Source organism: Volvox carteri (assembly GCF_000143455.1).
Source record: "Volvox carteri f. nagariensis unplaced genomic scaffold VOLCAscaffold_23, whole genome shotgun sequence".
NCBI classification, from domain to species: domain Eukaryota; kingdom Viridiplantae; phylum Chlorophyta; class Chlorophyceae; order Chlamydomonadales; family Volvocaceae; genus Volvox; species Volvox carteri.
This window is the reverse complement of record NW_003307566.1, coordinates 216,745-228,868: the sequence shown is the minus strand read 5'-3', so window position 1 is coordinate 228,868 and position 12,124 is coordinate 216,745. Positions and strand designations below refer to the sequence as shown.

Below are 12,124 nucleotides of genomic sequence, written 5' to 3'. Positions count from 1 at the left end.
GGCTGCGGCTGTGGCTGCGGCTGTGGCTGCGGCTGTGGCTGCGGCTGTGGCTGCGGCTGCGGCTGTGGCTGCGGCTGTGGCTGCGGCTGCGGCTGTGGCTGCAGCTGTGGCTGCAGCTGTGCCTGCGGCTGGGGTTGCTGTTGCTGTTGGGTTTCCACTGCTCTTGCAGCTTCGAGCCAGGCCGGGTTGATAGCGCCATGTAGCGTCTTAAGGGCTGCCAGGGTCGCTGACCTGTCCCGCGTGGGTGCTGGGGTTGATGGGTCGAGGTGTGTCCTGACCCATTCGGGCCAGGTCGACCTGGGGAGGGAGGCCACTCGAGTATGCACCACTAGGTCCCAGACCCGCACTAGGTCGCCCACCGTTTGCAGTTTCCTGCATGTAGCGATCCCCACGAAGTGCGCCTCCAGGCCCGGGCGGCGGTTCAAACTGTCTGGGTCTGCCTCGCCGGTATTGGGGAGCAACGGGTTACCCCACAACGCGGTTGCCCAGCACCACGGTCCGGGGGACAAGGGGCTGGTCTCGATATCCCGGAGCGGTGGTAGGTGTCCCAGGGCGCCCACAATCCGGCTGATATCCGTGGGTAGGTCGCTTCCGCCGAGCCGGGGCCCGGCTTGGCTGGCGGTCGTCAGGGCCCACGGTTGGAAGGCGGGGTGGGTGAGCAGCATATAGGCGGAGAGCGTCCGGACCCAGGGATGGAGACTACCATCTGCCCTCCCGTGTCCCCGTGTATGTATGTATGTATGTATGTATGTATGTATGTATGTATGTATGTATGTATGTATGTATGTATGTATGTATGTATGTATGTATGTATGTATGTATGTATGTATGTATGTATGTGTGTGTGCGTGTCATGAACATAAGCTCCTAAAAAGCATCTCCCTCCACACAACAACTTCCCCTGTCCCGGTCTCCAGACCGTGTTCCCGCCACCGGAAGGAGTCCCTGGAGTCGTACTGTTGGCCATTACCCCGGACGTGGTTCCGGAGCAACGCGTGGAGAGGGTGGCAGCAGAGAATTCACATGGCACTGCTGCCACCGCCGCAGCGCACGATGAAGAGTGTGGCAGCAGCGGCGGTGGGAGGGGGGAAGAGGGGGAGGCCAGGCCGACAGGGCGCAGTGGCTTTCTGGTCGTGTCCTCGCGCCGCAGGTACGGGATTGCGCTCCTGTTGCGGGTGTGGGGAGCGGATGTGGAGGGGCCGCCCTGGCCTGCTGGCTGTGGATGGCGCTGATGGACGCTGCGACGCTGCAGGGTGGCTTGTTTGGCGCTCTCCGCGAGGGGATGACAGGATGGGAGAATGCGGAAGGGGTCGGGGAGGTCGCTAGGTCAGGGGGGGGTTGGCGACGTGTCCAAGGGCTGGTGGTTGCATGGGTTGTTGGTTGGTCGGTCGCTTTGCCGTGTGGTGGCTAAACCCTCCTGCTGCTGCTAGTGCATGTTTCGGTTCCGCAACCCTAGCCTTGCCGTACGGCCAGCCCGTCCGCACGCGATACACCTTAAATTGCCTTGACCCCGTCTCCCTTGGCTTGCCAGCATGCTCGGTCTGAGCTCTTCCAATGCCCCCCGCTTGCATCCGGGCAGGTACGACATAGCGGCGGCAATTGCTCGTACATCTTTAGTTTCGGAGCGCAGTGGGGCCCTGCGAGTTCAGGCTCTTGGGCTGGAGGGGCTGGAGACGGCGGTGCTGTTGCTGTCTCAGGTGTGTGAGGTGGAGGTGGGGGGGGGGGCTTTGATTCAGGGGTGCCATCATTATTGTGTGTGTGGGGTGTGTGGGTGGGGGTCAGGACATACGTCATTGCGGGTCCATGGAGTGTTTTAGCCAAACTTTAGCCCGGTTAGTTAGTCCGGTTCCGTCGCGGGTAATGCGGAGAACTTACCCTGTTGATCACTTTAGTGTTCGCGCTTACCCAAGGTATGGTAATATCTGAGCAGGTGGGCCCTATGAATCGAGTACGACATGTAGAAGGGTAGGGATAATAATGGAGGGTCGTGGGGGAGGAGGGGGAAACATGCGAGGCGGTGTCCATGGGACACACGGAGATATGAAGACGTTCCCACACATAGCCCAAGACACGGCGTCTCATATGTCATCCAAGCCGCGAGTGCCCTAAGGCCTCTTTCCCTCTCCTACCCGTCGGGGCCTCCGGTTCCGTTCAGGTGCGTATGGAAATGCAGAAGCAGCAGCGCGACCTGGTTGTCGTGGTACGGCAATTGGATCACCAGGGCATCGCGGCAGCTGGCGAGGATGAAGTGGACGAGCGGCCTCTGGCGTCGAGACTGTACGACGTGGATCGTGGTAATGATGAACAGGCGGATAGCTACCGTTGCACCAACAGCAACAGCAACAGCAACAACCAACGAAAACATTCCAGTAGCATTACCAGCGGCGACGGGGCCGGAGGCAACAGCGCTGCCGACACACCATTGGAGCTGCTTCATCGGTACAATTCGTGTTTTCAAGTGTTTTGGTGCCTCTTGCCGGCACTCGACGAGGCCCTGCGGTCGCTTTTCCGCGGTGGGGTGGAGCTGGAGGTGGAGGCGGCGCTCGAGCAGCTGGAGGGGAAAGCCGCCAGCACCGCCGCCGAAGGCGGCAGCAGCGGCGGCAGCAGCGGCGCAGATGTGGGTCAAGATTGGGGGAGGGGGGCAGGCCTGGATGCATTGATTGCGGCTGCGTTGCCCCCGCCGCATTCCTTGGGTCCACGGCTGCAGAGCAGCAAATGGAGAGCCAATGCACAAGTGGCGGAACGGCTGCGGATGGCCCTGGAGGACGCGCATGGGCTCATGCAAAGCAGCTGTGCCGTACAAAAGGGCCTCGTGACGGAGCTTGTGGTGTTTGAGTGCGAGATTGGGAGGCCTGAGCGCCTTGTCGTACAGCGGAGAAGGGGTGGGAATAGCAGTGAGGAAGGGGCTGCTGCTGCCGTATCAGCGGCTGCAAAGCTGGAGTCTAGTACAGACTGCAAGGGCATTGTAGCGACGACAACGGCGGCGGCAGCGGGCATGAGAGGGGGTCGTAAAGGGAAAGGGGGAGACGCCTCGGCGGCAGGGGGAAGAGCAGGCCCTTCAGGAGGTCGTGGAGGGGCGGGGTTGCTTAAGAATGGCGGTCCAGCGCCACGCCGGCGATATGCGTCCAAGCGCTTTAAGCACGAGGACTCGGACGCGAAGGACGAGGAGGACGAGGACAGGGGAGGCACGCAAGGTGCGTCTGTCCCTCTGGCGATGGCGCAGCTCCTGTTATCAATGGAGGGATTAAAGCGGCAAAATGACCGAAAGACGTCATCCGCGTTGGAGGTTTGGCGGCTGGCGGCGTTATTGAAGGCCATGAAAAGTTGAACACGACAGGTATATATAATATATGAACACGACGTTTATATACAGGTTGGTGATCAGGTAGATAAATAGATAGATAGATGGATAGATAGATAGATAGATAGGTGACTCGATAGGAGGAAAGGTAGATATAGATGGGTGGATGCATGTGTAGAAGGGGCAGGTGACAGACAGATGGTGGACAGACAAGACAGCTGCAGGAATTGGTGCCAGCTTACCAGTCTACTGAGTGAAGCTCCTTCGTCTGGGGGTCGCTAAAGTCGCCTAGAATTGCTCTAGGTAGCGGGTGTGAGTAGTGCTCAGCTTCGGGGAGTGTTTTGCGCAGGTCCGTGTTTCGTGCGGTGCACCGGCTCACCAACACTCCCCTACATCACGTCGTGACAGGGAAGTACGGTTGCAAGCAAGGCACAGCGGTTGAGGATGTGGGACGGCTATTAACTGTGGGACAACGGTAAATGTACAGAGTCCACACACAAAAGGAGCTGTGCTGTTTATGAGTTGTTTCTGTTTTTTTTGCGCTTCCTATTGTTGTCTGTTGTTGTTTTTGCTTCTATATGTACTTTGGAGGAGCCAACGGTTTGAGGAGGTGTGGGGAACTCGAAGATCGGGGGAAATATTTGGCGACTGCAGGGGCCCTTTTCTCTTTTTTGGTACAATTCAAGCACTGAAAGACCCGGACGGTTTTTTCTGCTCGTCCTCTAAAAGTTGTCAGAGAGAATTGCGATATACAGAAAGGTAGCAGGATGGGAGGAGGAGGAGGAGGAGGCTTTTTCGTCTGCAGGAGGCCGTTAGGTCTTTGTGTCAGTAACCGGGGGAGGGAGGGAGAGGTAGTGCCGCTACGGGTCAAGGCGTTGGGGTTCGCTGAGGGTGCTTCCTTTCTCTTTACATTTACTGTCAGCACTGAAACCGATTAGAAGGGATTCTAAGCCTTCTGCAGGAGTAGGTATCACAGCGAGCCCCCTAGATCCTAAGTCTCCTGTGAGCCGAATGAGTTCAACTAGAACCGCTTGCAGTTGCGCTGAGTGTTATTGGCTACATCTGAACATGCGTGGTGTGGACGTGGGCGACTATGTACGATGTTGCAAGAGGCATAGCGCAGATTGTCGAGGGATGCTACGGCTCTTAAGGACAGGCGCCAGGGGGACATAGCAGCCTAAAATCTCTTCAGCGCGTGAGAGGTAGAGAGGTGGATTGAAAGGCTGTATCTTATCCTGCATCCTCGCACACACCGCATTCACACACACGTTCAAGTTAGGTTCGAGGACAGCGGTGCTAGATGCCGTCAAATGTTTGATTAACGTTGCACGAGAGCAGCTTAGCGCGTCACCGTCATGTGCATGCAGGGTTGCGTTTGTGGGGGGTACCTGCCGTGGGGGGTACCTGCTTAAGCGGAAGCTTCCGCTCATCGTCAAGTGGCTGCTCCTGCTTTAGTTTCTATTTGTAAAACCATTACATGCAAATTAAATGCAATTTCTGTCCCGATAAATAAGAACAAGAACAATAAAGTTTTAAAGCACCTGACAGGACAAGGTGACCTGTTGGTGTCCAGGACAGAGTGGGCCCAACGGTCCCGGGGGAGGTCCCAGGGAGCAGCTGGACAATGGGCACACCACGGCCTTTCATGGCACAGACAGCACCCAACCGGCTGCCATGTCTGTATGTGTGTTGTACTGTCTGTATGTGTGTATTAGTGTGCTGCACTGCCCCTACCGCGATTTTTAAACTTGAGTCTGAAGGCCATGCGCCTGCCAGGCCTGACCTGGCCCGTCTCACGCGTGTAGCACCACTGGTGACCAGACGGGGCAGAAAAAGGAAGGAAAGTGTCAAACAGCTCCTAAACCAGCATATGGTATCAACTTGCGAGCTACCCAGGAACTAAGTTGATGCGCCGTTGATCCGCTAGATTTGGTTGGATGCTGGTGGTGAGTTGCCGAACCCAACGAATACATTCTGAAGTCGGATGGGGTGGCGGATTAGGGTGCCCCTCTAGCAGGGGAGAGCAGGGAAACGGGGCCGCTGGCGAAGTTAACCACCCTGTCATTGAGACATATGGTAGGGGTGTAACCCACCATATGGCCAGGATCTTCGAGATGCTCCCAAAGGATGAAGGGTGGTGGTGATGGGCTGTGCAGCAGCTGCAACACCATGTAGTAGAAGAAGAGGCTCTTGCCAATCCCAGGCGTCCCAGTAACTGCTCAAAAACAGCAAGGGCAAGAAGGTGGCCTTGGGCATTAATCACATGGAATGGAGTGAATGATCGACAGCAGCAGGATACAGATGCAGCTTCGCCGAGGGGCTTTGCTGTCACTAAAAGCAGCAACACAATGGTTGGCGATATCCAACTTGAGTCTTTATTGTTATAGACCCGCCTGCCGAAATGGCAGTAGTAGACCCGCCTACCGAAATGGCAGTAGTAGACCCGCCTGCCGAAATGACACTGACCCAGTGTGTCAGTGAGGGTGCTTCATGAGGAAGCTTCATCCAATGGACAGGGCCGGGCATGGACAGAATCGGGCAACTGTCATCACGGTTTGCTAGGCGATATTAGGATGTGCTGACTTTACGGAAGTACAGACACAAACACTGCGGCTTCCCCCCTGGGTTTTCAGGATTAGTGGATGCGAGGCAGAAGATTGTTCCGTTGGGCAGACTGCGTGAGTTAGGCAGCCACCAAGTGTATGTACGACACTCGGGCTCAAACACGAAGTAGCACCTGACATGGGATGAGCAGGGAGGGGGGGGCGTGGGAGATGTATGGGGAGTTTACAGACACGTTTTGACTCACTCGGAAGGAAAAACTGTTGATGGGACGCAGGAACACGGGACTGTGGGCCATGCAAACGTCAAAGTGTCGTATTGTTGTACAAAGATATCCACATGCCCCGAACAGAGGTCGGCAAACCCTGAATAACTGTCACGGGTACTGGTGCCAGGGTTGAATAACTGTATGGAAGGTTTTTTGGTAAAAGCCGAGGAAAGGGTGTCTGCGGGCCGATGTACCTAACTTACTACGTTACACCATCGCTGTTAAAGCCACAGTTGTCTTGTTGCGCCCAATTACGGAGAAGTTTGTTCATCAAGTCCGTCACTTAACTGCTCAAACTCTAAAAGTTTATAGCTTCAAAACTGCGCAAACCTGCCTTTTGGGGGAAATTTCTGCACCCTGCCGTACGGCTGCCGTACCCGTGATGAAGAATAGAGTTGAATTTCTGCAACGGGTACAACGGAAGGACCCATGGTACCCGTGGTGTTTGCTGACCTCTGGCCCTGAAACGGAAGGACGGCATTGGCGTGGTGTCATCGTCATTGACTGTGGCTGCGGTGGTGGTGGTGGTGGTGGTGGTGGTGCAGACCGAGGAACTGGCAGCGGCCGACCATTTGTCACTCTCTGTCCTGGGCCTGCCAGTGATGGTGACGTCACGGGCATTGTCAACGGAACCAGGACGAGGACGAGGAGAGGGAAGCAAATAGGACTCAGCAGCGGCTGGTGGTGTGGTTGTTGCTTTGGAACCGCGATGAGAGTTGGGGGAGAAGGAAGGGGTGGGGGAGGGATGGGGCACAGGGGGCCAGAGTATGGCTTTCTGTCTTCCTGTCTGTCCATGGGTGGCTTTGGGGTTCGGTATAGATGGCCCCGTGGCCTGGGAGCTGGGTTGGCGGCTCGGCAGCTGGTCCTGGTGTATGATGTTCTGATCGTGTTGAACCATATTTTCCCCTTATTCCCGTATCTTGCCTGCTTCCTGCTTACCCTTCTGTCTGTCTGCTTGTGTGTCCTTGTGCCTGCATGGTGGGGCTGCACCACGACATTATGAGAGAGGAGTCCAAATGCTTTTTGCACAGGTACAGCATAGATTGGGTTGGAGGGTCTCGGTGGACTTAGGTTTGCGGTTGAGGGGCATGAAGATGGTCTGTGAAGGGGAAGCCTGTGTGGTGCGGGGTGGGAAGGGAAAAGCCCTTGGAGCGGGGCATTAAGGGGAAGCCCATGGGTATCTTCAAGATCTGCGACTGCTGACAGGTGTGCAGGACAAACATTTTGGTATGTGTGTACGGCATGGATCTGGCAGTGTAGGGCCCATACATGGCTGGGGTGAGGCAGAGGTGGAGGCATTGTGGTGGTGTGCACGGAGCTGGCGGTGGTGGAGGACATGCTGAGCATGGATAGGGTGGTATTACTTTATTTTATCTTCCCCCTGGGGCCTGTTGTTCGATTTCCACAATTACTGAGGGTAACACGGCTCATGCAACTGCTCTTACCCAGGGCCAGCTCTTGCACACATGTTTCACTGCCCAGGCTGTGTGCAGTGGTTTGCCAAAGAGGTGTTTTGCTGGGGGAACCCATGGTGGTAATGATGGTGGTCTGGCTGTGGTGGTATCTATTGATCTGTAGCTCCTGCAGGTGATGTCCATATCTATGCAACATGCAACACACACACACACATACCAGCCACATTTTTAGACCAGTTTGCTTAGCATTGTCTATCTGGATGGATAGGATGTATGGTTACAGGTCATAGTGAGTGACTGACTTAGATCACTATGCACATCAGATATCCACAATTGTTGCAACATGGCTGTTAGCATTCGGCATACTATCGAAATAGGTGAGCTTCCAAAGTCCAGGATAATGCAATATCCTGCCACAGGGATACTGAAGATACAATCTCAAACGTGGCCACATGTGAAAGGTTAACAAAACAACAGTGACATGCCCACTGCCAGTTAAAAACAAGTGCTTAGCGGTCACACAATGTGTGTCAATTAAACCTTCCATCTCGCCTTGTTGTCCCTTACCACCTGCTGGGGTGTTGCTAAATGACAAATGACATTTGCCAGCCCATGATACTGCCCACCTATGCACTCCAAGCGACTGCATTAGCAAGGAAGCCACCACCTGCATGTAATGTACTCATCATCTGCCCAACCCAACACATCAATACATTCTACAAAAATCTAGCAAACACTTCCCTCAGTCACACATACATGGCACATCTGGTGGTGAGTTGCACCTAATTGCCTATCAACAGCCCCAAGGGTTGTCTGACGAACTCATACAGCATTTGACAGCATCTGCACTCCATGGCTCAAGGGAAGGGGCCTCCCAGCAGGAGATATCTATCTAGACATCTTCAGCCCATTCTCAATAACAATTATCTGAACTCGTCCACAGACCACATCACCCACAAACTGGAAACATTTCCCTACCTGTAGTAGTTGGCCACCAGAAAGGCCTCTTGTGATGCTGGAGGAATGCTCAGCGTGTTTGTAGATGTTATTTGTGCCATACTGTGGACCAGCTACTACACTACCCTACTCCTTTACCCTCCCGCCACTTCAATATTGACTACCCACGTGGCACTATAAAACGCATAACAATGGCAGCAGCAGCAGTACACAACAGGAAACGACAGTAACATTTTCCCTGCTACACTCCTGCCCCTTGCCAACATACTACTGTGCATGTGGTCATGACGACTCAACAGTGGACAAGGACATCTCATGACAGCTCCAGTGAGCCACAACTGCTAACTAACTTCTGCTGCTACCACTGCACCAATAAGCTTATAGTCTTAAGGACAGTAGCTCACACATGTAAAACTGTCCCTTTGCCCAACTGTTGTGGTGAGGATGCATCATGTGCTGCTGTTCAGGTCTTAGCAGGTGCCACATAGAATGTACAACTGGGTGTTAGCTGCACACACTTGCTTGGGATTGGGCGGCCAGGCAGCCTTTCCCACCTTGTCACTTCGGCCGGACTTCTGCTTCTTCATTGCTGCCTGCACCTTGAAGGTGTTGTAGACGTCAGGATGCACCACAAAGTAGAGGCTGGGATTGGGGCCCCCCTGGCCTGAAGCAGGGATGCCAAGTCGCTCGAACATGTTCTCAAGATCATCAGCATTGATCTCCTTGGTAGCTGATATAGACATCTGAAAGAGGTATAGCTCCGGCATCTTAACAGCGTCAATGACAGGGAACATGGAGGAAATGGACTTCAAGTAAACGCTCCTAGCTGTGTTCATGCCACTGATGTCGTCTTTGAAGCAGCGAACCTTTTTGCAGGCCTGGATGACCAGCTTCTCCTCGTTGCCCCTCTCCAAAGTCTTTGGGTGCAATAGCACCACATTGAACTTGCCACCCATCGCCAGTTTAGCATGCATAATTGTCTCATACAGTAGGTCCTTGAGTCCACCGTCACAGAGTTTCAGCAGTGATACCAATTTCTGCTCCTCAGAGATCAAGGCTTGTTTGACAAACTCGCCAGCTGCCCATTTGGTTGCGAACCTCAGCTTCTTCTCAAACTTGTCATCAGCCACAATATGGACCAGGTGATGGCTGGCATCAGGTCCCAAATTGATGGCACCATAAATGGCCACTCGAACCTGATGTATAAGGGAATGACCAGGGAGGCAGGCCAAGCCGCAGGTGTATTACATGTGAAAAGCAGGATGCAACTTTTCCTTGCAAAGATATGAGATGCCAGCAGCAATATGGGGCATGGGTGGAACTAGAAGCTCAGCAGCAATATAAAAAAGCTCAGTCTCTACTGGATCGAAGGAACATCATTTAACTTAGAAAACTTGGGCAATGCAGTCAAAACCTAGGCAATGGCCTGGAACAACATCGAATTCAGGGTAGAGGACTGGCACTGCTACAATGCTTCACCTGTTCAACGTTGCATTGACGTATCGCACTGACCAGCGGCTCCAGCAGCTTAGGCAACTGCTGGTCACGGTGCAGTGATGGATGCTGCAGCACATACCATGCCACGCCACCATAGCACTCATACAGGTCCTCCACGGTCACCTCCGGGACTTCATCATACATCTTGCTGCATGCATGATTTGGTGTGAGCATAAGTGAGTGATTATTTTGGCGGTTTGCATGCAGGATAAATTGCAACAAGTGTGGTTTTGATAAGGGCTTGGACAGTATCATCATAGTCTAGGATGTAAGAGGACATGCCACACTATGGTTGCACCACCTGTATTGTAACTCTTCTCTGGAAGGTGCAACTCTCTTCTGCAGGAATACCTACTATTGTATGTACAATAGTAGGATAAGATGCGGTATACCGCATCTTATCCTGAGCACCTCAGACAGACTACAAGCGACTATAAAACCCCAAGGGAAACCCCCAGTGTTGATCAACACCTTCATAAGTGGACTACTAGCTAAATCCGTCAAAGTAACCAGGTAGGCTCTCACATTAGGTGCATTCTGCTGGCAAGTTGAAGGGCCACCACCATATTCTTCACATCAAAGCTTTAGTCAAAAAACAATTTGCTACAGTAAACAATGTGTGTCGCCTGTGTGTTGTCCGGATGCCATAAGCACAATAACAGCTTAACTAGCTGTAGCAGCTGGTACACAGTACAGCACTATAAATATGTGCGTAGCGCGACCACCAGCATCTGGAGAGGCCTTTTCAGCGGCCAGCTGCTACACTAGCATATTAAGGTGATATCAATCAGGTGATATCAACCCTGATCGACATTACTGCACAAAACTGAAGATTTTCTGAGACTAATGATAGAATACCGAGGTTTTAGGTGAACTCAGAAGAGTTGGTTATGTGTGTTGGTTTGGCTTGTAATGCCTGTAAAGGAGGTTGCTCTGGTGTGCTAGAGTAACTTTTGCAGCTGCATTAGGTTGCTCCTGTGAGGCAGTAGGTGCCCAGCCCTAGTGGATTGCCTCGCGGTATACAGCTATGTTGTTGTTGTTGTTGTTGTTGTTGTTGTTACATGGTCGTGGGTGCGTTCCCCGTACCTGCAAACCACCCTAGTACGAGCCGAGGGCTCAAGGGCTGCCAAATCGCCTATAAGCACCATCCTACCTCGCACTTCCAACGAAACAAGTAATGAAGTATACTAACGACCAAAGGGAACGATAGAGTTGCGGTGAGACCATATACGTTCCAGCATTCTTGCCAGGCGTTCAGGTTCCCACTTCATAGCGTCCTTCATATGTTCGAAGCGTGGAAAGCCCATATCAGATCTGATTCCGTCGTAAACCGGACAGTCCAGCAAAATGTGTTTCTCATCCTCGATGTGGCTATCAGTGCCGCAGCAGGGGCATACTCGCTCCTCCCTAGGTATATAACGCCGTCCCTTACGCGCTCTGTTAGCCGCCAGTGCCCAACAGCAAAGCCTAAACTGCATAAGCTTGCAATTCGCCGAACGTGGGATAAACATTGTGATGTGCGGGAGCACCTCCTTCCTGCCCGCTTGCTCGGCCGCCAGCCCCATCCAATGCTTATACTTCGCCATGTGAATTCCTGGTTGTTTGCCGTCTGACGGATACACGTCAGGCTGGACATCTAAACGTGTATGCTTCCAACCACTCACTAATCGGTCCTTGAACTCCGAAATCACACCTTCTGGCATTGGCTTGTTCATCAGCCACTCCACTCGTTCGTCTACCTCGTGTAGCCCTTGCGGGGCCTCTTTCCATACATCGTGCCCCAAAAAACATAGAAAACGGAGGAGTAGTGTCCCCCATCCGGGCCCTTCGGGGTTGGAGAGGGATTCTGCGACCTCCTGTCGCAAAACTTGGTATGCCACAGACCCACGCTGTAAACGGACATGGTTCCAAAACCTCACAACCTGCTTGAGAACGTGGTAGTGTAGGGGTAGCTGCGATAGCTCTGCGAACAAGAGGCGGTGTGTTGGTCTGGCAGCTCCTACAATTTGCCGCATGANAGATATCTGAAGCTGCACTGCCCTGTCCTTTAGGCACGCCTCGAAGGGCCCCTCTGCAAGGTTATTCGCATCACTCCGCTTCCTGAGCCTGTCCAAGACCTCAGCT

The 12,124-nt window shown here is 53.5% G+C and overlaps 1 protein-coding gene across 1 annotated transcript in view; it reads left to right on the top strand.

The window, feature by feature from the left end:
• VOLCADRAFT_91830 (uncharacterized protein) overlaps positions 1-4,756 on the top strand; it is a gene marked incomplete at both ends in the record, with an annotated part of 16,110 nt that extends 11,354 nt beyond the window's left edge. The window contains 8 exons of the mRNA XM_002951348.1: positions 918-1,004; positions 1,048-1,077; positions 1,151-1,326; positions 1,580-1,697; positions 2,156-2,617; positions 2,708-3,194; positions 3,710-3,776; positions 4,669-4,756. Of these exons, the coding sequence (XP_002951394.1) occupies positions 918-1,004; positions 1,048-1,077; positions 1,151-1,326; positions 1,580-1,697; positions 2,156-2,617; positions 2,708-3,194; positions 3,710-3,776; positions 4,669-4,756 (1,515 nt within the window). The remainder of the gene's footprint in view (positions 1-917; positions 1,005-1,047; positions 1,078-1,150; positions 1,327-1,579; positions 1,698-2,155; positions 2,618-2,707; positions 3,195-3,709; positions 3,777-4,668) is intronic.
• Positions 4,757-12,124: the final 7,368 nt, after the last annotated feature.